Source organism: Mus pahari, chromosome 3 (genome assembly GCF_900095145.1).
Source record: "Mus pahari chromosome 3, PAHARI_EIJ_v1.1, whole genome shotgun sequence".
NCBI classification, from domain to species: Eukaryota; Metazoa; Chordata; class Mammalia; order Rodentia; family Muridae; genus Mus; species Mus pahari.
The window spans coordinates 54,373,581-54,400,866 of NC_034592.1; the positions used below are offsets into that span (position 1 = coordinate 54,373,581).

A 27,286-nucleotide genomic window follows, 5' to 3' on the forward strand; every position below is an offset into this window, starting at 1 on the left:
AAAAACACTATGTCAACGGCCGTGTCATCTTGTCCTTTCTGCTTGCTTTCCTATGGACTCTCTGCCTTCTGCCGTTACATATCTGCTTTGTTTTCCAGCTTTCCTACCACCTGACCACCAGCCACAGGCATCCAGACTAATACAATAAGTAACTGGAGTGTGAGTCCAGTCAGATCTATTAACTCTTTAAGATAAGTAACTGGAGTGNGAGTCCAGTCAGATCTATTAACTCTTTAAGATAAGTAACTGGAGTGNGAGTCCAGTCAGATCTATTAACTCTTTAAGATAAGTAACTGGAGTGGGAGTCCAGTCAGATCTATTAACTCTTTAAGTTTTGGTGTTTTGAGGTTTTGGTTCACTTGCTTTTCCAGTTGTAATTGAGAATAACTTTAATATTTATTCTACACTATTAGAAGTACAGAAAAGAAGGCAGGCATTCGGAACACTGTCTTACACGGAGGTAGGTAGCAGACAATTCCATCCATAACAGTGATCATTTCGTCCCTGACTGAAAACTTGGGATTCCTTGACTGCACCCTATTTCCCACCCTGTGTCTATGTTCACAGTCTTCCTTGAGAAATAATCTGTCATTTAGGGGGAAGTGGTTCTCCGTAATGATGAAAGATTTAACACACTCTACAGATATACCACCAAATAACTGGGCGCTAGACTCTAAAGGAGACAAATGCATGGGTTTGAACCTCTGCCTTAGAGCTGCTGTTGGAAAACACACTTCCACAAATTACCATGTACCTTCTTACCCTTTAAGGACATGAGATAAGCGATGGGAAATTCCCTACCATTGTTTCCAGTACATGTGGTGATGGCAATTTCCCTTCAATTGCTTCTGGTATATTATAAAGACATACAATATTAAGAATCATACACATGTCCTCTTTCTTTGTAGCATGTGACATGCTATAAAAACTGGGTACTCCTCAACTGTTTTATAATAACACAAAGTCAGGAAATTTCGCTGCCTATCTTCAAGTGAGTTATCAGGCTCAGAAACAGCAAAAGATGTGAGGGGTGTGTGTGTGTGTGTGTGTGTGTGTGTGTGTGTGTGTGTGTGTAACTCAAATAGGAAAAAAGTTATATACCTTTAACTGAAGAGAAACACGTTATTTCTCTGCTACCAGAGTCATAGACCTAAACATATTCAGGGCTGAAGCTCAAAAGCCCAGGTGTGTCACCCAATGCAGAAGACGGGCTTGGAGAATTTTAGATTGAAGTTACTCTGGAGAGCTTATTTGAACCACAAGGTTCCTTGACAATAGGGACTTCTTCACTGTGGTCAGAAGAGGATATAACAGGTACAGAGAGGCATCCAGCTGCGGGCGTAGGACTGGACAACACAAGAAACATCTGGAAGTTAGGGATGATGGGAAAGAAAGTATCCCCACAGACCTCCCTATACACTGTGAGCTTCGGGCCCACACACCTAGGAGAGAGCCAGGCTGTGTTGTCTTGGGTTGCAAGGCTTGCAATAACCTGTAATGGCAGCAATGGCAGATGAGAACCAAGATCACCCAAAGAAGCTCACTGGTCAGCAGAGACTTCCCACACACAACCAGTTAACTATATGAATTTCACCAAGAAGGATTGCAAAATGAAGCCGAAATTATACTCCAAGAACTCTGCTTCCGCTGGGAAAGAAAAGTTAATACACAGAAAACCCCCAAATGAGACATGCCTGCTACGATTCCAAGACCCAATATCTGAGGGCGAAATCTTACCCATCGTCATCTCCAGGGATACGGTAGCTGGGGACAGAAAGAACCTTGCATTCTCTAGAATTATTCAGCTCTGATCAAGGGGGCAGGTCCTAAGAGTCAACCGCCCCTGGTAAAACTGGGGGGAATTTTTCAACTGTTAAAGAGCAGAAGGTTACCTTAGCAGCAGCTAGAAGGGTGGAATATAAAACAGGAGAAGGGAGAGAGACTCTGCAAGAGCAGCAGAAGGGAGAAAAAATATGTATGAAGGCATTTGTTAAAATTTCAGGAAGTTGTCAGTCAAAGTATCAGGTGATTCATACTGACTTAAATGTCACCCAAACTTCTGAAGGTGTCTCCTACTTTTAAGATGTGGTTCTGCATACAAGGACATCAAAAGGCTTGTCAGAGTGGAGCCAACAGTTCGTGCAAGACGTGCGATTCTCAGATGTAACCCACCCCAGTTCAGCATGAGAGACCACCTGCCAATCATGTGGTCAGACTGACAGTAGAATCATGATAAGGCGGGGCATCCCCTGCTCCACGTAGCACTGTTGATATTAGGGCTCTGTTTCTGGCACCGACTGCTCATGGAACATGGCACAGTGTGTCCCACTTTTCTGAGGTGAGATGAGAGGTCCCCTGAAAAGACCTAGGAAACTATAAAGGTGCATGAAGGATTCTACTTTTTAGCTACTTAAAGGTCAAATAAGAAGTACAGTGCGTTAGAAGTACATAGCTTCAGTGTTTTGTCAATGAGAAAAGAGGGGATGAAGACTATGGTCCTGCTAGGTGTCTTAGTAAAGAATTCTATTGCTGCGAAGAGATAAAATGACTATGGCAATTCTTATAATTCATGGGGGCTAGCTTACAGGTTCAGAAGTTTAAACTGTTAGCATCATGGCATGAAGCATGGCAGAACACAGGCAGACATGGTGCTGGAGAAGGAGCTGAGAGTTCTACATTGGAATCAATAGGAAGCAGGAAGAGATAGAGAGAGGCCCTGGGGCTTGGCTTGAGCTTCTGAAACCACAAAGCCCACCCCCACCCCACCCCCCGTGACACACTTCCTCCAATAAGGCCCCCATGTATTCCAACAAGGCCACATAGCCTAATACTTTCAAATAGTGACATTCCTTGTGAGCCTGTGGGGACAATTTCATCTAAAGAAGTGAGAGTGCCACACTGGGGAACACACTATCACAGAGAAGACTGGAGAAGGAAGCATATTATGCTGGTTCTTTAAAGAGCAAGCATTGCGACTAGAGGCCCTGAGGTAGAAGAGGCACTAGAACCTGGTGGAAACAGTAGGGAAGCAATCCAAACCGGGTATCCACGTTAGATGAAGGATGCTCAAGCATGCACACACTCAGTGTGGCTTCTCTGGTATCACCCCCACAGAAAAGGTCATCAGACTCTACAGCACAGACTCCAGATTTATTTTAGATGTAAACATTTAAAAGAACAAAGGATAGAAATTATACGCATGTACCAACTTGACTGGAGATTTTTATGGCTAATATCTAGTAACTCTGTTTTGGGCTGTGATATAAAATACTAAAGTCCAGCTTGTCCACGTAAGGGACAGACAGCATCACATGGTTCCTGCCCTAGGAACACAGCCTCCAAGAGTGTTGATGGCTGCTATGGGCATAAGGCTTGTTTGTGTAATTATGGACATAATTTCAAGTTCCTACTTTGAGGAATGTCCTTCTGCCAAGTTTAATGACTCCAGGATAATCAATGACAGCATGAGTCCTGGAGGCGAGGGTGTGGCTAACGCCTCAGCAAAATGGTAAACGCTGAGACCTTCAGGACAGTCTTAAAGGCTGTGGGAAAGACTTCTGAAAACTTAAGTTCAAAAATATATAACTTCTCAACTATGTGAAATATAAGAATGCAATATGATTTATATAAAGAACTTCACAGATCTAAAAGAACAGAGGCAGTTGAATTATGAGCCAGCTTGTCAGAAAGATACTAAGGAAGGAGATGAAGAGATTTAGGGAGGGGCCATCACAGGGCAAGATTCCATCCAGCTAAGTTTTTTCATTTGTGCTTACAAAGGCAGGCAGATTCCTGAATTCAAGGTCAGCCTGGAACAAAAGGAGTTTAGGTCTGGGCTTGGCTTGGTAGGAATGATAATTTCAGAGTGGAGTCCCACCCACATATCTTACTGACTGTGCATAACAAAGGCAGACATATCCTTGAATTCCTTTGCAATGTTTTAAAAAAATATATGCTTGCTGTCTTCTTCTAAGAATCAAGGGGCTAAGGTCGTGGGATGCTGATTCACGGAATAATCAAAAGAGAAACTGGGGTAACAACTGAATTTACATGTAAATAAAAGACTGGGCTTTTGACCTGCAACAGATGAGCTATCCAGAGAGTTTTTAGAACAGCCAGAGAAAGCTGTCTCAGAACACAGAGAGAGCAGTCTGGAAACCCATGATTTAACTTCGAGTCGTCTGTTTGCCAGTCTCAGACAGCCCTCCCTCAGGACCCCTCTCCAAGCCAAGAGGCTTGCCCTTGGCAATTAAAAACGAAGAACTGTCCATATAAGCAATCCTGTGAGTCAGAATATAAAAAGTCAGTAAATGTGTCTGTTCTTAAGAATCAATTCTTCTGTGTGTGAAATGGGGAGCTATATAAAAATACTAAGAACTCAGTCAATTTCCCATCTCTTTCAACTATCAAACACTGCAAGGCAGCTCCCAATACCCCAGGATGCTCCAAGCAAACAGCCAAGACAAGACTAGTTGGTTATAACATGTCATTTAGAAATAACACCCCCCCCCCAAAGCAAAACTTCAAGATGAGCTCCGATCTCTGTGTTCAGCTTCTGGTGAGCAAATCCTGAGTAGGGAACCATCCGTTTCTGCAGTCTGTCAGTGCAGGCTCTTTAGTTAGATCCTGCTGCAGGACTTAGCCACACAACAACGTCTGTTGCTGCAGGGACGTTGGCATCCGCAGATAACCCATGAACCACAACCAGCTCTTTGAGAGCCCCACAAGCTCTGACTCCGACTCGGTTATATATCTGTAAGTTCCTCGCAATCTAAGAACATTTTAGTAAGGTAAAACTTCAGTGCAAATGGGATTGTTTTTTTCTTCAAGCATCAATCACTCTTGAACAGTATAAGCAATATGTAATACATAATGTATGTACAGTGCTTGAATGTGTAAATGTTTGTGTGTGTGTGCGTGCATGCGTGTGTGTGCGTGCGTGTGTGTGTGTGTGTGTGCGTGTGTGTGTGTGTGTGTGTGTGTGTGTGCGTGTGTGTGTGTGTATACATGTGAAGGCCAGTTGCCAACCTTCCACATTGTTCCTCCAGAGTTTGGGTTTGCTTTTGTAATTGTTTTTGTTTGTTGTTGAGACAGGGTTTCTCATTGGCTTGCCAATTAGACTAGGATGACTGGCCAGTGAGCTCCAGGGATCTTACCATCTTCATTTTCCTAGAGCTGAGATTACACATACAATATCACATCAAGGAATTTATGTGTGTGCTAGGGATAAAACTCATGTCCTCTTGATTATACAGCATGGGTTCTCCAAAACCTGAGAATTCTTCAAGTGACAAATAACAGGGCCATCACTGTGTCAGGGATTGAGCCCAAGGGCCTCCTGGATGGCAGGCAAGTGCACTATAGCTCCGTAACATATATTTTTAAGTACTGTAAGCCTTGACTCATTCAATTAAAACATAAATAAATCATCAAAAAGGGGTGTGCAGATATAAATTCATCAATATAAAATGAATCCAACACATGTTACAAAACAGATTAGCCAGCATATACTATTTAAAAAAATAAAATAAAATGGGGGAAGGAAGGGGGAAAGGGGGAGAAGGGGGAAGAAGAAAAAATAAATAAATAAAACGACAGTGAAATGGTATTTTTAAAAAGTAAACCCCGTATAAACACGCATTTAGAAGAATATTTCACGGGGCATGGTGGCACACGCCTTTAATCCCAGCACTTGGGAGGCAGAGGCAGGAGAATTTCTGAGTTCGAGGCCAGCCTGGTCTACAGAGTGAGTTCCAGGACAGCCAGGGCTATACAGAGAAACCCTGTCTTAAAAAAACCAAAAACCCAAAACACAAACAAACAAACAAACAAACAAAAAGAATATTTCATTTTTATTATGAAGTGATAATAGTATGAGTGATCTTCTTTTTCCTCTTTCCATGGAACTGCAGTGTAAGGTCGAGCCCTCCTGCACACTAGGCAAGTGTCCTACAACTAAGCTACAGCGCAGCCACTTGCTTCTTCACAACTGAGCTACACTGTAGCCACTTGCTTCTTCTGTTGCCTTTTGCTTTAACTGTCTTAAGCGGACCATACATGGCTTGAAAATAAACAAATAGTAATAGCTTTTAAAAACTCTATACATTCTTTATTGCCCATAATATTTAGATTCAGTGTATTCTGACTTAAATAAATATTTTTTAAGTTGGAGTCTTATAATTAGTCAATTTCAATCTTCTATTTTGCTCCCTTTATCTTACCAAATCTTTCTTAACATAAACCACCCTTCATTTATAATGTTTCCTAGCAGGTGCAATTTGTATACACAGAATACAACACCCTATACTACCTTGCATTGTATATGTTTACATATCTCTCTGTATCAACATGATCAGGACAATAGATTAGCATAAGACCCAGATGCTTGCCAGCTTAAGCAAAGCAGCATTGGGACTAGAGGAAGTCCACCTAAGAGCCCAGATCTTTCTTTTTCATCTGTTGGTAAAAGTGTAGATTGAGAGGAAAAATGAAATCAGGCAAGTGATGGAACACGCTTTTGAAATTACCTAACACCCCAAACACTGGCTGACAATTCTATCATCACCTTTAACATCTCCAAGACAAATATTTTCAGACATTTCTGTCACAACATTAATGATGAGTTTATCAGGAAACATTGTTAAAAGAATATTCATACAGGGTGTTAATGGGAAGAGTGAAGGCTTAGCAGTCCTGAATATATTCATTTCTAAATGCATTCAAGACAGAACCAAATAAAGCAAGACTGGGTCAAGTAGAGAAGGACAAAGACTCATGTGTCCAGGACAGTGAGGATCATGACCGTTTCTGCATAAAGGCTTTGCAGTGCAAGACACACGACTTCATGACTTTGAACCTTGCATTCTTAGCTGTGAGATTTCAGTACCAGCAGTGATGTTTTAATAATATATGATGATTAACAAGAAAAACCACATAGCATGTTTATCATAGTGTCTAGCACAAACAGGGCACTTCGCCATTCAGAAGGACACCACCAATGATAAACAACACAACACAACAATTCCCCCAATTCCCAAAGAAAAGAAAATATCTGGACAAGAACATCCAAAGAGGTAAGTAACATGCCAAATATATTTCAGACTAGAGAACTGCACTTCTAATAATTTGTCACCTGCAAAATAATACATTATCACTTCATTGAGAGGCAAAAGTAGTCTTGTCGGAAATAATATAGGACCGCAAGTCACTTTCGGAGGCCAGCAGCCTCCTACCTATTTCTCAGCTCAAAATGGAGCTAGTGAAAGTGTAAACACTGGTTACTATGGGAACAAGCAAACCAAAGAAAACAGCTAGACAAAAAGCCCCCACCTACACCTAACTGCTCACAGCTCTTTTTAATCTACCTTCTGTTGCACTTATCATTTTCTACGTGGTTTTGCAGAAGCGGTTATCTCTGCCTCTGAGGAGGTCACTCAGAGCAAAGGAACCTTTGTCTCTTCCCCAAAATCCTGCATACAGAAAGCAGCAAATAAGTAGTTTGTTGAAGAGGGAAGGGGAGGGTGCAGTAAAGAGCTTTGCATAACTGAGCTCAAGGCCCATGGTATTTAACCCCTGGGTGGGCAATTAATCAAGGCTCTTGGCCACTTGACTGGAGAATTATGCAATTAACCCTATTTCACCAGCTGGAAAACTAACTAATTCCTCCTGAACAATGATGAGAATAGAATTCTGGTGTACTCAAGCTAAAGCTGTGGCCAGCGCTTCCTAACAGCTTAGCGTGTTTTCTGGAATCGTAATTTTCTAAGTGTATTCCCTACAGTGTGCCTTTTAGTTGGGAGATTAAAACAGTAATTCAATAAAGGTAGCGATCTGTTGGACGTCAGAATTTCTGTTAAGGTAGACTTCTAGTCCAGAGACAGCCTTCCCTACTAACAGGGGCTGGTGTATTCACCTGGGGCCTTGGCAGGTCCATCTGGATCCCAGGATACTGCTACCTTAGAACAAGCTCAACTCATTATGAGCCAACAAATGGGACACACTGAGTCAGAGGATCTACATATGACAGTTGCTGTGGTCGACTTCTGCAAACTTTAAAATGCAATCTATACAGCTGAGCGGGGCTGTCAAAGCATGAGCAGCAGTGAACACAAAGGAACTGACATATTAACACAACTGAAAAAAAAATATTGTTTTTCCAAATAAATGACTTGATTCTAAAATCTGAATGTTTTATGTGCATGAGTGCTTGCCAGCATGTGTACGGTACCCACAGAGTCCAGAAGAGGGTACCAGATCCCCTAGGAATGGAGTTATAAAGGGTTCTGAGCAACCATGTTGGAAACTGAATCCAGGTCCTATAGAGGACTACCTGGTGCTCTTAACCGATGAACCATCTTTGCAGTCCCTGTGACTACTTTTGAAAAAGATTTATATAATTTTATTTGTGCAGGGCCATGCAGATGTGTCTGTGGAGATAAAGACATGCCATCAATTGCTCTGGGGCTGGAGTTTCAGGTGACTGTGAGCTGACCAATCTGTATGCTGGGAACCAAACTGGGGTTCTATGCAAGACCAGCAAAAAGTTCTTAACTACAGAGCCACTTCTTTAACCCCATATTTTTACTTGATTAAAAGTACATTAATGGTTAAAATATTTGTATAATTTTTGACTTGATCCAAAAATGTTCTAAGTATGTCTTGACATTATGTGAAACAGAAGGTGATGTCATAGTTGGGATCATCCTGTTGAAGTGCATCCAAGGATATTCTGATCTTGAGCCTTACTCTATGATAGATATTTTATGTTACATATAACCTAAATATATACAGTATGGTGAAGTGCATAAAGGGGAAAATCTACATCTTACCCATGCCCAGCACTTGACACAGAGACCAAAGGTTTAAACGTGTTTTCTCAATCTTATATATAATGTATCAGTTTTAAAAGATAGTTAAACCTTTTAATTAGACTTTTGCCTCCTTGGTCATGACTACCTGTTGTTATGACTACCTCGCTATGACCACTTTGCAACCATGTCTTTGTTTCAGGAGGATGCTATGACTAACTTGTTATGTTCTGCTCCTAGAACCCAACCTATTTTGCCTGCCAAATCCCCCATTTGGAAACCCCTTACCCCCAAGCTACATAAACCTTGCCTTCCTCATTTCCAAGGCTGACCTCATGAACCTAGCCTTTAGGGGAGGCAGTCAGTGTTCATGAATAAAACAGCTTGCTTTAATTAATTACTTGCTTTAATTAAATGTTTGCTTTAATTAATTTGGCCATAATGATTTGGGTTGGTGGCCTTTCTCCTTGCATCTTTGTGATTAACAGCATCTAAATACCCACTTGACATATGTACATTGACATCTAATGACGCCACAGGCCTAACGTGCCCAAATCAAAGCTCGTGATTCTACCCCAACCTGAAACTCCAACTTTCTTGTCTATCTCAGGAAATAATGATTAGAGCTCCGTTAATATTTTCTGTCAAACCCTAGAGTAATCTTCAAGCATTTTCTCCAAAAATGGTCACACTACCTCTATCAGTCACCACCCTGGTCTCCCAGGTCAATGGCATAGAATAGCTCTTCAATAAGATAAAAGAAGAACACTTCCTCAAATTAAGCCAGTGCATATAGGTCTTAGTTAGGATTTCTATTGTTGTGAAGAGAGATCATGACCGTGGCAACTCTTACAAAGGAAAGCATTTCATTGGGGCTGTATTACCTTCCAGGGCTTTAGCCCAATGGCATCATGATGGAAAGCACAGCAGCAGGCAGGCAGACATAGCGCTGGAGAGGAGCAAAGAACGCTACCTCCGTATAGGCCGGTGACAGACTAGAGAGTGACACTAAGCCTAGCTTGAGTTTCTGAAACTTCAAAACCCACCCCTAGGGTGACACACTTCCAACCAGGCCACATCTACTCCAGCAAGGTCACACTTCCTGATAGTGCCACTTCCCATGAGTTTATAGGGATCATTCATTTGAGGCACCCCATTACCCATATAGATAGAAGCACATACAACACCAAATAGACAGGGCCAGAAAATAAACTCTGAACAGCACATTGCTGTAAAAACATTGAATATATTTCCATAACATGGCTGCAGTGGTTGTTTTTAAGTTTAATTCAGTCCACATCACTCTTCTGCTCACAGACTTTCTTACTCTCTAACAGTGAAGGCAAAATCTTTTCCAGAAGCTAAACAGGCTCCCACACTAAGTCTGACCCTGCCCAACTCTCTGCCTACACAGGTTCCCTGGGACTTACATAACTAACTGCTCATCAGTGCTTCCTCCACAGACGACTTGCCTGTGCTACTCTGCCTCAAGCTTGATTCTTAACTTCCACTAGGATGTCTATATACCAATGCAACCTTATTTAGAGAGATGTTCTAGGGATTTCAGAGCTCTGGAATGATCCTAAAAGTTCTATTTCCTCATGTACACAGCCTATTTCATAACCCTCTACCCTTGGTATGAAGATGACTAATAAATAGGGTGAGGTATTCCTAAAAGCCTGAGTCTACAGGTCTAAAGAATTCAGTTTGACCAACAGCCCAGGTAAGCTTAGCAGAAGACCAGAACCCCAGTAGGCATAGTACCTTAGTTTCAGTCTTATAAGATATTGGAGAATGCAGTGAAGCCAGCCCTGCACTTCTAACATGATGAAACAGTAAGGAGGTGTTGTTTCATGTCACCATTTGGGGTACATTTTACAAATCGTTAAGTCTGATATACCTGTCTTTGAGTTACCAATACTGTGATGAAATACCATGACGAAAGCAACTTGTAGAGAAAAATGACTGTTCCTCATCAAAGGAAGTCAGGACAGCAACTCAAACAGAGCAGGCACCTGGAGGCAGGAGCTGATGCAGAGGCCATGGAGGATGCTGCTTACTGGCTTGCTCCCCATGGCTTGCTCACCCTGCTTTCTTATAGAACCCAGGACCACCAGCCCAGGGATGGCACCACCTGTAATGGGCTGGGTACAGCCCTCCCTAGCCACTAATTAAGAAAATGCCCTAAAGGCTTGGCTACAACCTGATGTTATGGAGGTATTTTCTTAATTGAAGTTCTCACCTCTCAAATGATATTAGCTAATGTCAAGTTGACATAAAACTATCCAGTACAATACCTTCAATAACATGTACCAACATTCCCTTCCTTTCTTTTCATTTGATGTAGGTTTTTCTTTCAGAGAATTAGATATACAATGAACCAAATTTGAATATTTAAATCTCTACTCTGGTTCGAAAGGCAAGAACATGAAATGACCTATTTCATTCTTCAGCAATGGCTAAAGTCACTAATTGTACATATTCCTCAAAGCTATTGCATTGTAATACGTTCTTTGGTTTCTACATCCACTCTAACTTAAATGTCACCAAGTACTCCTGTGGCGTGCCCGAGAAGGTATGTATAAACATGCTGCAGAGTCTGCACACCTGTAAGAAGGAAGGGGTATGCACAGCAATGGCAATCTCTTCCTATGGACTCTGATAACTCCGTGAGTTGGAATCCAACCTTGGCCTTGCTGTAGACCCACTTTTCCCAGTCACAGATGTGAATATGCCCACTAACCACAAAAGCTTTAAGTGTAATCCTGTCAGGAGAACCCATGATTCCCCTTTATACCTTCAGAAATGTGATAGCATCCTGACTGACCTGGCAAAGTAGGCTAGCTGCAATTAAGTTTACCCAATTTTCCTTCCTCTCGAGGTACTGTATCCTTAACAAAGAACATCTGCAAGAACAGACCTTTAAGTTGAAAAAAGTCTTAAAATAGAAACAGCTTTCATTCGAGAGGCTGGGGAGTGTCAGGCGCCATATTTGTATCCATTTCCTAGAAGATTGAAAGTGCTTTCAAAATATATCTGTCATTTCTCCACAGTGGCTGATCAAACCTGCCTCTGAAAAATGTTCCGAACAGGCAACTTGTAGTACAAGCATGGTTTATTTCTGTCAGAAACTGACTGCCAGAGTGTGAAAGAGACTCATTAAAAATCTCTTACTGTGATCTTACATTGTTAAAAAGAAAAAAGAAAAAAAAAAAGATTAAAAAAAGCAAGGAGAAAAAAAATGTAATGAAGTGTATATAGAGCCCACAGATGCTTTCAAATGGCGTTTCTCTTATTAATCGTTTTGCAAGCAATGAAAGGAGAATAACCAGTTCCAGGAATGTAACATACATTGTTGTTTGGGAAAATCAAGTAAGTTAGCAATTTCATCTTATCCTAATATTATGAAAAGTTAAAGGAGGAGGTCAGAATATTGTAGAGAAAAAAAGGATGCAAAATAATGTTATTTACCTTAATCTTAATACAAGGTTGACTGCACAAGGACCTTCTCTGTAGTCTTCATTAGCATTTGGTTGGCCCTTTGAAAAGAAAACAACAGTGTTGTAAGCTTTATTGGGAAAAGGATAAATACAATCTCAACATCTTTTGGTTCCTACAGTCCTTTCTGAAAACTTCAAGATTAGTGCTTATCCCTGAAGGTCTTTTATGGTTTCCCAAAACCTTTTTTAGAGGATCAGAAAGATGCTTAATTAACATCATACTGTGGGTGTGAATGTTCCATACAGACAGCCTCAGTCATAGGGTGGATTCTGTGCTCAACACCGCTGCATCTTGTCCAAATTAAGGCCATCCATCTAAAGTGGCACTTTTTTGGTCCAGAGCGCAGAGCCAACATGCACTGGACCTTGGAGATACACAAAGGTAAGGAACCTTGCCAGGGATGGTTGTGACACTTGTAAGTCCAGCATTCAGGCTATGGAAGCAGAATTGCAAATTTAAGTACAGCTTAGGCTACATACCAAGAACTTGTCTCAAAAAGGCAAGAGCTGGGGATGTGGCTCAGTGGCAGAATACTTGCCCATCATGTATAAAGCGTTAGGTTCTATCCCCAGACTGTATGTGATGGGGGTGGGATGGGATGGGATGACTTAGGTACATTAAACATAAGCATCAGGGGTGAGGACAGATTAATCAACGTTCTTTCTCCCTACACGTCTCACCTATCATCCTGCTACAGACCATCCATCATGGATGCCTCTATGACACAGACTATTCCTGTGAATACCCAGGCTGGATCAGACCTCCTTGTTGAAGTAGGAAAATAAAAGATTTCAGGTAAAACTTGGCTCTGCTGGCAACCTGCTGTACAGTCGTGGGCAGGTAATCTCAGAGCCTGTTGCTCCGTTTATCCCACCTCTCTCAAAAGGCTGCTGGGAAAGTAAGAGGTGTAAAAGTGAGCCATGAAATTAACATAAAACATTAATCGATGCAGTCCCTTTTCCCTGTTTGCTTCCTTTGCTTTTGGACCCATTCTTCCTCCTAATTTGTCTTTTATGCGGAGGCTAACCCTCTGGTTAACTCAGAGCTTTTGACTGAGTTGGATGATCAGAGTGTAAAGACTGAAAGTGGATCCCACTTCTGCTTCTGGGTAGCTAGCAATATGGCCTTGCACAAACCACTTAACCTCTGCATGTCTTTCTGCAGCTGTAAAAGACAAGGAGGAGCAATCAGACCTCAGAGAGGATTCCTGTAGTCATGGAGCCCCTCTGTCTAAACACTTCCTCAATTCACAGCTGCCCCATAAAATACAGAAGCAGGTAAAGCAGGAAGACATATAAGCAGCGTATGATTATATAGCAAAACACTTGGGCCAGTCCTGGGGCTCTGTGTCCATACCTTTCCCGAGATGGCTTCACCACCCAACACAACCACAGCACGGGCTCCTGTCATACACGTTCTAAGTACGCATCATATGTGCACTGCACAGTCACTGGACTGTTATTTTAATAAGATGAGTTGTAGAGATCAATTGGCACATAAAACTCAATGATAAAAGAATCATCAGGAGAGGTTATAGAAATCCAATCAAAAACAAGGGAGGAAAGTATCAATTAACCACAGTGTTTGATGGCTAAAGCAAAGTCGACTTAATCATTTTCTTCTCTTTGCTTAATGCCCACAGTACCGGTGATTCCAGAGGCACCTGGGTAATCTATTCCTTCTCCAATGTCTGTTATTTAGGGCTGAGCATCTTGTAAAGGATGGCTGAGAGTGGTGATGTTCTCTTTCTCCATAGCTGCTTAAGGAAATGGTTTCTATTGTTGCTTTTATAAGCCCCTGATTTGGGGAGCACTACCCTGAAGTTGACAATCTGTCTAAAACTCGATGAAGTTGTCTTCTCTATGGAGTTGTCTACAAAGCATTCCAAATAAAAATAACTGGCAGGGGAACCAACCTGAGAGTCGTGCACAGAGAGGGACTGTATTTGCTCAGGGATGCCACCAGCATTCACCGAAATCTGTTAAGAAAAACAGTGTTATGACAAGCAAGGAAGCCAAAGGGAGATGTTAGTGACTGGGACATTACATTGTGATCATCAGAGATGATACTTATAGAAGACTTTAGGCAACAACATCTAGATAAAGAATGGCGCACCTGCTGCTGGTCACCCTTAGACTACAAGGCCTGCTTGTTCTGGCATTCAGAATCTCATGGAGAAAGGGGAGAATATATGCAATAAATACTCCATGCATGCTTTAAAAGAATAACTTGATCTCATACTATCATTCCCTCTAATGTTAAGGGGGCCTTAATGAAAAGATATGAAGAGTGAGCAAAACCTGCTTTTTACATCATTACTTAAGAATAATTTTTCACTGTTGCTTGGACAAGTAAATATGGTGGAAAAACAACAACAGAATCATTTTTCTAAAGGAACCGCAAGAGTGAAACTTTTCACTCAAGATTTCTAGTCTGGTCCTAAGGTATTTCCGCCTCAAGCTCTGCTTTTGTGATCACTACCCTGAGGCATAAACTTGAGAGAGTCAACAACAACAACGACAACAAATCCTACCACACTCAAAGAGAAACAGCAATGAAAACGAAGGGTAGAGATCTTATTTCTAATTTATTATCAATACTAAAAATCAGCAGAAATCTTCAAGCAAGCATTTTTCAAGTCTAAGGGTATAAAATTCTTGCTTTCTGAGTTCACTCCAAAAGAACTTCATTCAAACTGAAGTGATGGTGAGAAGTGTTATTAATTGTTAGTCACTATTTACTTAAGTAATATTAATGCCTCTGGATTACTCTGAAATGCATGGAAGAGTTAAGGTGGGCAACTGGATGAACAGGACACATGTATGGAAAGGCAACATTAGTGACAGTGGAAAGAGTTGTTGGTATGTCACCATAATAGAATTTAATTCTGCTTTGTTTTTGAAAAGTTGTATAACAACATGTTCGTGAAAAATGACTCTTAGAAACACAATAAATCTCTGAGCACTTAGCAGCCCTCAACCTGAACCCCTCCGAAGAGTCACACAGGCTGATCCCCAATCTGCCCCCTCCTTCCCTGACCCCTTGCTCCTGGGCCAGCACAGGATGGAGAGCCAGTCAGGTGACTGGATAGAAGGACCACACACCTTGCAACTTCCCGCGTAGGTAGAACACCGCATGTCATGAAGCACCCACTTCTAGCGCGGGACACATGACCCCTCCAAACATGCACGGGTGCTCAAGGTAAGAGAAAGCGCTCCCATACAAAGTATACTCACTAACAATCACGTGCAGTTCTGACTGTCACCACTGTGGGTAACTCTATGAAATTAAGCCATAGCTACAAAACTCCATTAAACTGAAACCCCACAAGAAAGCTGACAGGATTAGTAGCAGTAGTCACCCTTTCACAGTATTGAAACTGTACCAGATTGCTTTCGGTCTAAACAATTTGGTACAAGAAGAAGTCCTTGAGTGGGTATGCATTTTGACAGGAAGAAAGAAGGAAAACTAGAAATGAATGATGGCTATAACTCCGGACACAGACTCTGACAGGGACCTCAGACCTGGTAAAAGATGCAACCGCTTCAGAGGCGCACAGGGGAAAAGAGGCACTGCCTGGTTCCCAAGTCCTCAAAGCGGGGCCTTATCTGCTCTCTTTCTATTTTTAATAACACTGTAAGAAAACGCAATGTGTTGTGTTGGTTTGCAACCCACTCGAGCAGAAGACGGGCACTAGTGGACAGATTAGTAAAATCTATTAAGAATTCTGAAACTTAGCTGGTAATAATGTAGCAGAATCCATTTTTGAGTTTTGATAAATATGCCCAGATTATGTAAGAATTTGACACAGGGAGAAACTGGGGGAGGAGTCCACTATCTCTGCAGCATTTGTAGGAACTGAAAATTATTCTATAGCAGAAGGCTGATGTTTGGAATCACAGATTTCTGATCACACATCTCGCTTTAGTCACAAGTACTCTGAAGGGCAGTCACCTGCACTGCACTGCAGCAGCTGCAGCCCAGGCTGAGCAGCCTGTGAGAGACAGAGGTCAGCGTAACACATTCAGGAAGAAATGAGGCCTTTCTCTGCCTCTACAGAGATAGAAAACAAACATGTCTGGAGCTGCTAAGCAATAGAGAAACACCTTTCATCGGGATGGTATTAAAAGCTAGTGGCAGGTTAAAAAAAACTCATCAAGCAACAGAAAATAAATGCAATCTTCACATGTGTTTAATCTTTAGTTAAACCTGGTAAAAATTAATTCAGTCTAAATCCGTACTGAAATACTTCTCTAATGAGAATAGTATCCGAGAGCCAGCGAACAGAGATTTTCCTAATTATCCTAGACACAGGAGAGCAAAGCCCTTCAACTTGTGGGATCTGCTTAGCTTAAGTCAAGGGCAATTTTTCAGATGATTTCTGAAAGATTTCAGCTTCCTTCTTTTATTATTTATTTGTTTATTTATTCATTCACTCATTCAGGGATGTCATTCTGCACATCTGGATTCAGAGTGACTTCTGCAGTTTTCCTAGTCAGTTGTCTAGACCCTAGCCACTAATCAGAAGTTAAAAATCAGAGTTGCCTAGACCTAACCCTAAACTAGAAAAGAAAATCAACTCTCCTGGCTGAACCTAAGAATCAAGGTTTTGCCTGCTGTGCTTGGAGGCAGGGCAGCAAGTCTTTTACCCGACTTGGCTTTTAAAGGGAACTGTTTAAGTGAAAGCCTGCTGACCGCTTCCTCAGTTAACGGAAACCAATGGGAACCAGGTTTAAATAAAGTCAGCTTCATTTGTCACGGAGAACATTACGAGAGTGAAGCAAAAATGACCAGAGTCATGTAACAGCTACTTCCGAATCTGACAAAAAGAAATCCCAAACCACTTCCCAAAAGAAAACTCAAAGCCAAAGCCAAGCAGTGCACGCCTTAAATCCCAGCACTCGGGAGGCAGAGGCAGGTGGATTTCTGAGTTCGAGGCCAGCCTGGTCTACAAAGTCAGTTCCAGGGCATCCAGGGCATCCAGGGCTATACAGAGAAACCCTGTCTCGGGAAAAAAAAAAAAAAGGAAAGAAAAGAAAAGAAAAAAGAAAACACACACACACAAATCAACAGTGGGTAACAACTAGAAATTTTTAGTACAATTTATGAGCTAGGCAACACTACCTAAAAGCTTGAGTCCTTAGCCAGGCCTCCCTCCAAACCCTTCCACAGAGATGAAAGGCTCCCCAGGAAGCAGCCATTCTCCTCTTGGTGCATAAATCCCCATGGTTTCTAACACCATTCCACACAGACATGAGGTATGGGCTCAGCGTTTGATCAATTAATTCTCCCTAGTTCTAATATTAGTATTGTTGTTAATGAACGTTGGTCTCCGTGGACTTCTGTCTCCAAGTAGAATAAGATGATAAATAGAGGAGGGCAATTATCCATTTGCTGCAAATTATTAATTACTGGTGGGTAAGCTTCCCAGAAGAACATAATTTTCAAACTGGGCCAATTTTTCAAAGTGCTGGGCTATGAGTTTCGAGCGAACCAGCTGAACTCTGAAAGCTTAAAAAATTCATACTGGAAATTCTCTCCAAGGTAGAACCTCCAAATTTGGCCTAAGGACTACCTTTCCCTGGGTGCCCCACAGACAAATACCTACTCAGACCTTCTTGACCAATCTCCAACAGGTGCTGTCATGCCTGCACATGCTCCTTAGCCTACGAAGGATGGCACACGGCCTCTCACAAGCAAAGGACTCATAAAACACCACACCTCGCTCTGTCCACACAGTGGTACTAGGGCTGCTGTTGCTGAACTTCACATCAACTACCTAAGGCCTTGTGATCGTTTATTCCTTCTCTGGCCATATAAATATTGTAGCCTAGTCATACCTCTCTGATGCGCTTTTATTCTAGTGCCTGGGTGTCCGTGTTACCAGCTAACAGAAACAGTAAATTCTGTATGCAAAGGGGACATGCGCATAAATAAAATACTGCCATCATTTTTTAGCCAAAGGTGACTGGACCACAACACTTATTGAGTCAACAACAGTGTGTGGAAGCATGTTCACTTGCTCTGCATCTATGCACAACTTACCCCTTTCATCAGAGACAATTAGATGCAAATGAAAAGCCCTCAACTTTGTGCTCTGCTCTAGGCACAATGGGAACATAGGCAAGAGAGGGTAGAGTTCGTGACCGCTACGTACAATTGTTCTATAATCCCCATACAGCATTACCCCAGGATGTCCCACTGCGGGGGGGGGGGGGGGCTCCGTGGTATTCTTCCCATAGAGAACAATGTCCCTGAGCAAAGTAGTATGAAATAGAGAGAGTAGTTCAAAGAACAAGCAGGGAGAAGGTGGGATCCAAAAGAGAACCAATATTGGTAGGCAGGGACCTGAGAAAGCACAGCAGGAACCTCTCTCCACCGGGGAGATGAAAAGAGCAGGGAGCTCTAGGGGCCAGGGCACAGTGTGGCCTGTGGCTCTGCAACTGCTCAGCTAAAAGCACAGCCAGCCCTGAGACTTCAAACCCAAGGTAAGGTGGACTTCACTTAATCAAAAGGAAATGTCTGCTAATTAAAAAAATAAAAGGAAGACGTTTGGATAGGTATCATTTCTAGGCCACAGTTTTCCAGTTCTGTAATGAGGCCTTAGGAAGGTAGGTATTAATTACTGACTGGGAGACGCTGGGAGCTATTTAAATAATCTCAAATTTCCTCTATGAGAATTAGCATGCTGTAATCATCACCAGGCATTAGGATAATTAATCATATGGAGGAAGTAAGTAAAAATTAAGAGATCTCAGCCAAAAGATGACCGGTCCTCAGAGTGTTTCTCACTTACCTCTAATTCACCCAGCGCATGGAAAGGGCAAGAAGCATACATTCCACCGGCTCTCTTTTTTATAAATTAGAGTATAAGGCAAATTTTACCTATATGCTTTCAGTATTTTCCAAATGGTATAACACTACAAGCTAGAAATAATTATCTCACTGTGAGGGCCAAGGATTCTTCTGCGTGTGTCCAAAGCTACCAGTCTTTGTGGCTACCTCATAAGCACCATGATCAATCCATCCCATTGGGAAGAGCAGAGGCTCACAGACTGGAGTCATTTGCCACACTCTACTTAGGCCAAGGTAACTCAGACAGAATCCAAGCCATAAAATCTATGTGCTTTACCTTTCTCTCCTACTCTATGAGATTTTGAGCACCGTCTCCCAAATGGATCAAACGTTGCCGCCACAATGGGGGACTAAAGAGCGAATAAATAAATATGCAGATACACACATACATGCATACATACATGCATGCATACATACATACATACATAACCACAGCTCCTCACCTCTGGGTTCTCTTCTTTTACTCTTCGTGACTGCAAAACAAGGATATGTCCATTAAAATCCATGAAATCCCACAGAGCCACTATACAAGACAGCCAGTGGTGGCCAAGGGCGGTTACCTTCTCTTGGGAGGCAGCCGCCTTCCCCTCCTCGCTCTTCTCATCCATCTCGTCATCGCTCCACTCCCAGTCGCCGTCTTCAGTCTTATGGAGGTGACCGCTCGACCCAGGAACTCGCCTCACCTGCATCAAAATAAGCCACACTTTCACGGGTCGGATGGGCAAAGCACTCATTGGTATTGCTACTGAGGTTATCAGTATTCACACACACACACACACACACACACACACATGACTCTGAAAGGTAACCCAAGAGGTTCTCAATCCACAGATAACTGGAAGCTAACACACCAAAAGATAATGCGCCTTAGACTCCCACCCTCAACATCCTTCCAAAAATACTGTCTTGAAACGCATTAGTATCACATATAGAACAAAAAAACATTTTAAAGAATACCAAGCATGTGAACCATTAAAAAAAAAAAAAAAAAAAAAAGACTGCATTTTTCACTTTTACTTAAGCTAGAAACTTAGTAATCCCACACAGTCATGTGCCACGTTTCAAAATTGCCCATGGGAAGGCTCCCGAGTGGTTGACTGCATGCGGATGGACTGTGCAGAAGCAGAGAAATCTGGGCACCTGATGAACCGCATTGAGAGCCAGAGTATCGGCAGTCTAAAACCTTATATCCACAGAGCAAATCCGTTCCCACTGCTCTTTTTCAGAGCCTGACATTAAGCTTGTATCCCCAGGATTCTGTTCAACCTACTTGAGCAAAACAAGACAACATTAGACTAGCCCTGACACACGTCTCAGCACATTTGCCACTTTCGAGATGACACGCACAGCATCTTCATCCTCAACTTGGACATCAGGCTTCCTGTGTTACTGCATTTGGGGACACAGGATGTCAGTGCGTCGTATCAACCATAGGGCATGCTTTCAAGTGTGCTGTGGCGGGTAAGGAAAAGCTTTTACAAGGAGAGGACAGTGGAGAATAGACTGCTGTCTACAGTAATTTGAGACGTAATTTGGCAAAGCCGCGCAACAGCTGAGCATCATGTGAACAGATAACAGGCGGGCCACTGATTCCGAGGAGCTTCAAGTGGAAGAGCGCCGTAGAGACCTTGCGCTCAACCCCTTCATTTCACAAACGAGGAGATGAAGGCCCAGAAAGCAACCCAAGGAAAAGCAGCTGTCAGGGGGGGAAAAAAAAATCAAAGGAACAAACAAAGCCTCAGACTCTCATCCTGCCTCCCCGCCTCCCCAACTCCCCTGCCATGTAACTGAAATCAGAAAGAAGCTGTCTAGAGAATGTGCTGTGAAGACTTTGAAAGTCTATGATATGGGAAGTCCATGGATTGGGGAGAGACCTGGATGGGAATTGTTCCTGTCTTGCAGTCACAAAGACCTAGGTTCAATCCCCAGACCCCACGTAAACAGAGCTCTGGGTGGGCACAACTTCAGTGCTGAGGAGAGAAAGAGACGTAGACAGATCCCTGAGATTCGTTGGGGAGGCAGCCTAACCTAATCTTGGTAGTTCCAGGCCAGTAGAGGATCCTGTGTTTAAAAAGGAAAGGCGGGCATTATTTAAGAAATGTCACCCATTAACTGTCTTCTATCCTACACACACACACACACACACANACACACGCACACGCACACGCACACACACGCACACACACACACGTCTGCAATGTGATGAAGACTACTATTCTGCAATAGAAACCACTGAGCCATATCACAGGCATGTTGTTAAACAAAAGAGAAACACTGATAGCTTTAAAGTCAAGTAGTGTTCATGTCCTATTAACAGGAAGACATGAATAGCACATGCTCGGAGGTGGGCTGCATTATCATGTATCATCTTTGAAAGTAACTCTGACTGCCTGTTCATAAATATTTGAGCTCCAACAGAAAAAAAAAATTTCAAAAGACTTTAAAAGTACCTCATAATCTAACTTTTGAAGGATGCAGTCATTTTTAGCACTCCAAAAACCAAAACGTCACCTTTAAGATACTCAATGCGTCCCTGTGTGCTTAGCATAGTTGTTTTCTCCCACTTGGATTTTGAATTGCAGCAAAAACCCTATTATAATGTTAGCCATTTTAATGGTTCTTATAGATGCTGGCAAAGTACTACAGAAATAGATGCTGAAATGCACTTAAGGATTTTTAGAACAGATTGCTCATTTCCAAACTATCAAGAAATGGGTAAGGGAAGAGGAAATAATTCTCTACTGACATATACAATTAATTTCTTTGGCAACACTAGTCATGATGAGGGGTATTTGTTAATGACTACATTTAAAAGAAAGGGATTTAGAGCTGTAACAATTATAAAGCTGAAAGCCTTTCAGCTAAGAAGTGAGAAAGCAAATAAAATCGTAGACAAAAAACAAAATAAAACTCCATCTTTATGAAAAGTTGCAGAAACCAAGGATCATTGATAAATTTAATATTCTCTATTAAATGAGACATAATGCACCTCCTTCATCCTGTAAATAGCCCAGACTCGTGCCCCGAGACACAGACCATGCCTTATTCCCCCAAGCACTGCCTTCCTGCGATCTGTCAGCTTCTGATCTACAAGCAGAATCCCACTGCCAAGAACATGATACCTCTCCCCTCTGTGTCTGCTTTACTGCAGAACCCTGGCTGCTTCCCTCTTAGCTTTTATTTGCTGAAAGAGAAAACGATAAAACACAATGTCGAGGATTATAGCCCTGGCTATTGAGAGATGTGATAGGATGGGCCTTTAACCAGCTGCTGGTCGAACAAACTAGTAAGTATATACAGTAACTTCATCAGAACCAAGAACGTCCCAAAACTTACCAAGGAAAATATAGACTTAACAGTGCCAAGAATAAAAACCCAAGTTTGTGCCTGGGTCCTCAGCTCACTCCTAAGGATAAAACTGCAGCAAAAATTGAAAGCCGGGTTTCATGTTGTGTTTATGTGACAGTGACAACGGTAAAGAGAAGAAAAATCAATTGCACGAAGTTACATCCTTGGAGGGAGTTTATGAGAGCAAAGCCACAACTTTTAACTCACAGAGTCAAAGCACCTACATTTCCCATATTTTACAAGTGACCTTCTGACTTAGGAATATGAAAAGATTTGGGGGAGGGGAGCCTTTATTTCCATCTCTCTTTTGATGACTACAATTCATTACAGAAAGGAACCATAGCTCCAACTTCCCACTAGGGCGAGGGCTGGGACAGAAAACAGACAGAGGAACAGTGGTGCTCACTGGCCAGTTCTCGTGGCCACTGGGCAGGGGTCCAGCACAAATATTTGATACAGCAGCAGACAAAAGAAGGCAGCATGGTGGGACAAGTGGCCAGCATGCTCTGAAGGTTCCCATGGCATCTTTTAAGTATGACTTTCTACACAGCCCCTGATTTCAGACCAGGACAGATAAGGAACCAAGAGAGAGGAGCCAAGGGAGCCAAGAGAGAGGCCTGTTATCCATAGCCTTTGACCACGGAAATGGATGTACATTGCTCTAGCACACTGCTGAGCAAAAGAAGAACGTGGTCCAGCGGGCACACCCAGCCACTGATCGACCACCATCAACACCTGCCGCTGCCACACAACCCTCAGGACGCTGGGTCTCGGACCCTCCTTGGAATCATTTTCACCATTATTGAGAAGCCTAAACTCAGCTTCTCTTCCCCTGCAGACCTACCATGTGCCAGACCCTGCCCTGCTCCCGAGTCATAGGGGACTAGTCAACTCGGCCGCCCCCTTCCCCCAAGCTCCCCTGAACAGCAGAAAGCAGCACAAACATATTTCTATTTTTAGTCGCTCTACTAACAAGAAGCATTAAAGTTGTTTCTAATTAATTGCTGTTTTTAACATACTTGAGGCAATGCCAAGCAAACAAAAAGCCTTCTAAGTTATCAAAAATTAGCAAACAAAATGAGATGTGGTAGGGTTTCAGCAGTAAGCATTTCACTGTCTGTGGGGCTCAACCCTTGGCATCAGCTCTCCCGGCATGTATCTCTGTCCTGAATGTGCTGCCTGGCCTCCAGGGCCCCTCCAGCTCTGTCTTCTCCTGCCTGCCACCACACACAGCCTGGTGCCTAGGTTGACTCTCCTCGCTGGCACTGCCTCACACCTCACACCTCATGCCTCACACTCTTCTCCTCTGGGTGGCTGGTCCAGTCTACTTAGCACGGCACTGAGAAGGCTGGCTGGGTCAGCCTGAACATCCAACTCCCAGCCATCTTGCAGGCATGGCGACACCCATTCTTTTACCTCAAGCTCTCAATTCTGTGTTCATGCTGTTTGCACTCCATCGTTTATCCGCCTCTGCCTGTGTCTGCTCTCTGTTCTGTCTTAGCCATAAACATAGCTGCTTCTCCCCACTATGCACTGTCACAAAATAGTGTGACTCTGAGTCCACTGGCCTCCTCCACAGCCACCCTTTCCATCCTGAAGGATGACTTTGGAGCACGGCACGTCTTAGTTTTGATGTCCAAGTCCATGGCTGGATATAAACACCTCAGCAAGGCCTGAAAACTAAATTTCAGAGTACTCTATGAGCAGCCTCATTCCGACAGTTCTCCAATGTTATCTGAGTTAACACCTCTAGATTTTCCCTCCCGTCAGCCATGTCCATCACAACAGCGGAAGGGCATGATCAGCTAAAGCTGTCAGCAGGACGCCTGCCTCATGATAAACACCCAAGACCTGAAAGGCGATATTATTAATGGAATTAATTCTTCCTCACAGCCAAGTCTATCAAGCAGCTCATTTTGCAGCTTTTACCTCTTCCCCACCACAATGCACTGCCACCACCGTGCCCTTCAACACTGGTGCTGCCTCTCCCGATAAACACAATGCTAGCTCATCTCCAAGCTTCTGGCTCCTCCCTCAGTGTAGCCTTCATATCTGTCGAGCAGTACGCACTTACTTTCTCACTCTGACCTACAGGACAACTCCAGGCATTTAACATTCAAACCTCTTGAGATTCTGCCCTGACAATACATTTTTCAGGACTTACTCTCCACTCCATCCCTTTAGACACACCATAGCCGGGGTATCTACAAATTGCATTCTTGCTTGCCTCTGCTAGCTTGCTTACACGTGCATGACACATACTTTGACCTGACCTATCTGTCCGTGTTCTCAGATACTCAGGAGGCTATGTCAGGAAGACGGGTACCTGGAGGCCTATGTGGGTTATGAGTTCACGGGCAGCCGTGGTAACCTAACTGGAGTCCAGCACCTTTGCCTGAACCTGACTGAGTCAGTGCATCTCTCAGGGATGACAGAACAAAGCAGACTCGAGAACTCGGGGCTGCTAATCCTAGGTCAGAAAAAAACAACAATGTGGCTATATACCCTATATGTTCAGTCATGGAACTTCACTGTAGTCACGTGAACACTGTGGCCTAGGTGCTCAGGAACCACACAAGCATCCTATGTGTTCTGCAGGTTCTGGCTACCAAACAGCTTCTGGAAGCCCATGTAACTGCAGCTCTACTAGGCCAGACAGCAACACGCCGAGGCTTTCCCTAATTCCTGACCCTTGAAAAACAGGAGATCTCTAAAAAGAACTGCTGCTGTCTGAAGCCACTGTATTTATGGCCACGTGGCACACAAAAGGAATAATCAAGGTAAGGACTGATAAGGAATTCATTCAATTCCCTTTTCCCTTCTGAACACTGTGACTCTTTGAAGATGAGCAAGTTGCATTTGATAAGTCCCACTCTGCCCGACGACGACAGACCTGACCGTTCTTTACTTCTCAAGTAGCTTCTTGCACCTGTAGATGCGCTGCGTTTAAAAAAAATCCCATTTTAATTCACACTTACAAATTATTTCCATCTGACCATGTTGTTGCACATTAAAACATCAAGAAGAAAAAAACAGCTTATTGCTATTAGGCAGAGATAAGCCACTTCGGCTAAATTTTGGCCCTTCTCCTCACTGATTCCTATTAACACCTTTTAAACTCCAGCTCGCATTGCCCTGAGAAAACCTGGCACCCCAATCTCTACAGCCTAAAACACAGCAGAGCTGAGGACTTGAGAGGGATCTATAGGTGATTAGAAAGGCCTGGGGAAGACCTTGGTAAGTTAATAATGGGTGGTTCCAAACACTGAAGGACACCTAGCAGAACTTCCTCATAAACCTGTAGCGTGTTCTACTGTGAGAATTAAAAAATAAAAATAAATAAATGCTGCTGTTCGTGTAGAGACAAACGAATTTTGTAACTTCGCAAAGCCAACATGAAAGGGCAGCGTCTTCAAAGAGAATGTAGGGAATTCTTTCAAAGAGGCAGCACGGAACAGAGAGGTAATTAGACTTCTTATTCTGCTTTAATCCCATCAATTTCCCTATATGGCATCCCTCCAAGGAAGGGTGGCACAGAACAATGACAGCCGCTACCAGCCACGAAAGGAAGCAGCATCCAATTTTGCAGCCATTGTCTTTGCGAACCGAGCTTCTGCTGGAATGCGTGCCAAGCTGATATGGAACTGCAGCTAATGAAGAACAATGGGAACGCTCGGCCGTGGTGAGACAAATAACTCAAATCGACAAGACACCCTTCTCATAAAGCCAAAGGAAAAGGAGAGAGTAATGTTTGGCTCTGGCACAGAGGAGAAGCTGCCTGGGTTCTGCAGCAAGTTAAGAGCGAACTCAATTCCAGAAGGAGAGCTGGGAACTGAGGAAGTGAGCCTGCTGGCTTACTGTAGTTTCCAGAGGGCAGTACAACTCCAGGCTGGAGCCAGAAGGATTCTCCCAGGAAACAGCCACAAGGTTAGGGTTCCCACTCCCTCGTGTCAACCTGGGCACACCGCAGTCCACAGCCACTCAATCAAAAGGTAATCTAGGTGAGGCTATCGAAGGTGTTGAGTCTATGTGATTAAAACCCACCATCAAATCAAGGGAAATTACCCTTGATAAACTGGCTGGGCCTGACCCAATCAGTGAAAAGGCTTTCCACGCTGGGCCAGGACTCCTCTGAAGAAACTGTCCCCGTCACAGCTTCTATCCTGCTTCAGGGTCCCAGCCTGCCCCCTGTGACAGGCGGCTCTGTGGATTTCAGCCTACCCTCAGCAGTCCCACAGTTGAATGTGCCCACTCTGTGTGTGCAATAATTCTCTTTCTGGGTCTCCTACTGGTTCTGTTTCTCTGGCTCTGCCTGACTGAGCCACTTACTACATCTTACAACCATGTTACTGGGACTTCCAAAGGGCAGGTACCCAGCAAAAGAGCGATACCAGTGTTGGCATCCTCTGGCTTTTTGTTGACAGAAACTGTTAGCGTCCCCAAGTGGAATCCTTAAGGAAATGGAACGGAGAAAGGAGTACAATGAGAAGTGACTCAAGTACATGAACCACAATAACTTAGGTGACTGGTTCATGCTATGAGAAGACACCTACCAAGATTAGGGGGCTAGTCATTGCTTCAAATAAACCTATGTCCAAAGAAAACAGTCAACACTGCTGCCTTGGTAAACCTTTCACCAAGAATGAGCTTTGATTAATGACAGGGATACAGTCTGGAGAGAGAGCCTGAAAGGACTGTAGCCATCTAGGGCCTAGCGAACATGACAAGCCTTGCTCTTCTCCCCAATTCCCTCTGTCATGCTAAAAAAAGGAAAA

General features: G+C 43.1%; 1 protein-coding gene across 2 annotated transcripts in view; it reads right to left on the reverse strand.

Annotated features, from left to right (window-relative positions):
• Stk39 (serine/threonine kinase 39) overlaps positions 1-27,286 on the reverse strand; it is a 260,451-nt gene that overhangs the window by 83,683 nt on the left and 149,482 nt on the right. For both annotated transcript variants that reach the window (XM_021192061.2, XM_029536818.1), the window contains exons 11-14: positions 19,724-19,846; positions 19,607-19,636; positions 14,224-14,286; positions 12,279-12,346 (exon numbers count right to left, since the gene is read on the reverse strand). In XM_021192061.2, coding sequence (XP_021047720.1) covers positions 12,279-12,346; positions 14,224-14,286; positions 19,607-19,636; positions 19,724-19,846 — 284 coding nt within the window. The remainder of the gene's footprint in view (positions 1-12,278; positions 12,347-14,223; positions 14,287-19,606; positions 19,637-19,723; positions 19,847-27,286) is intronic.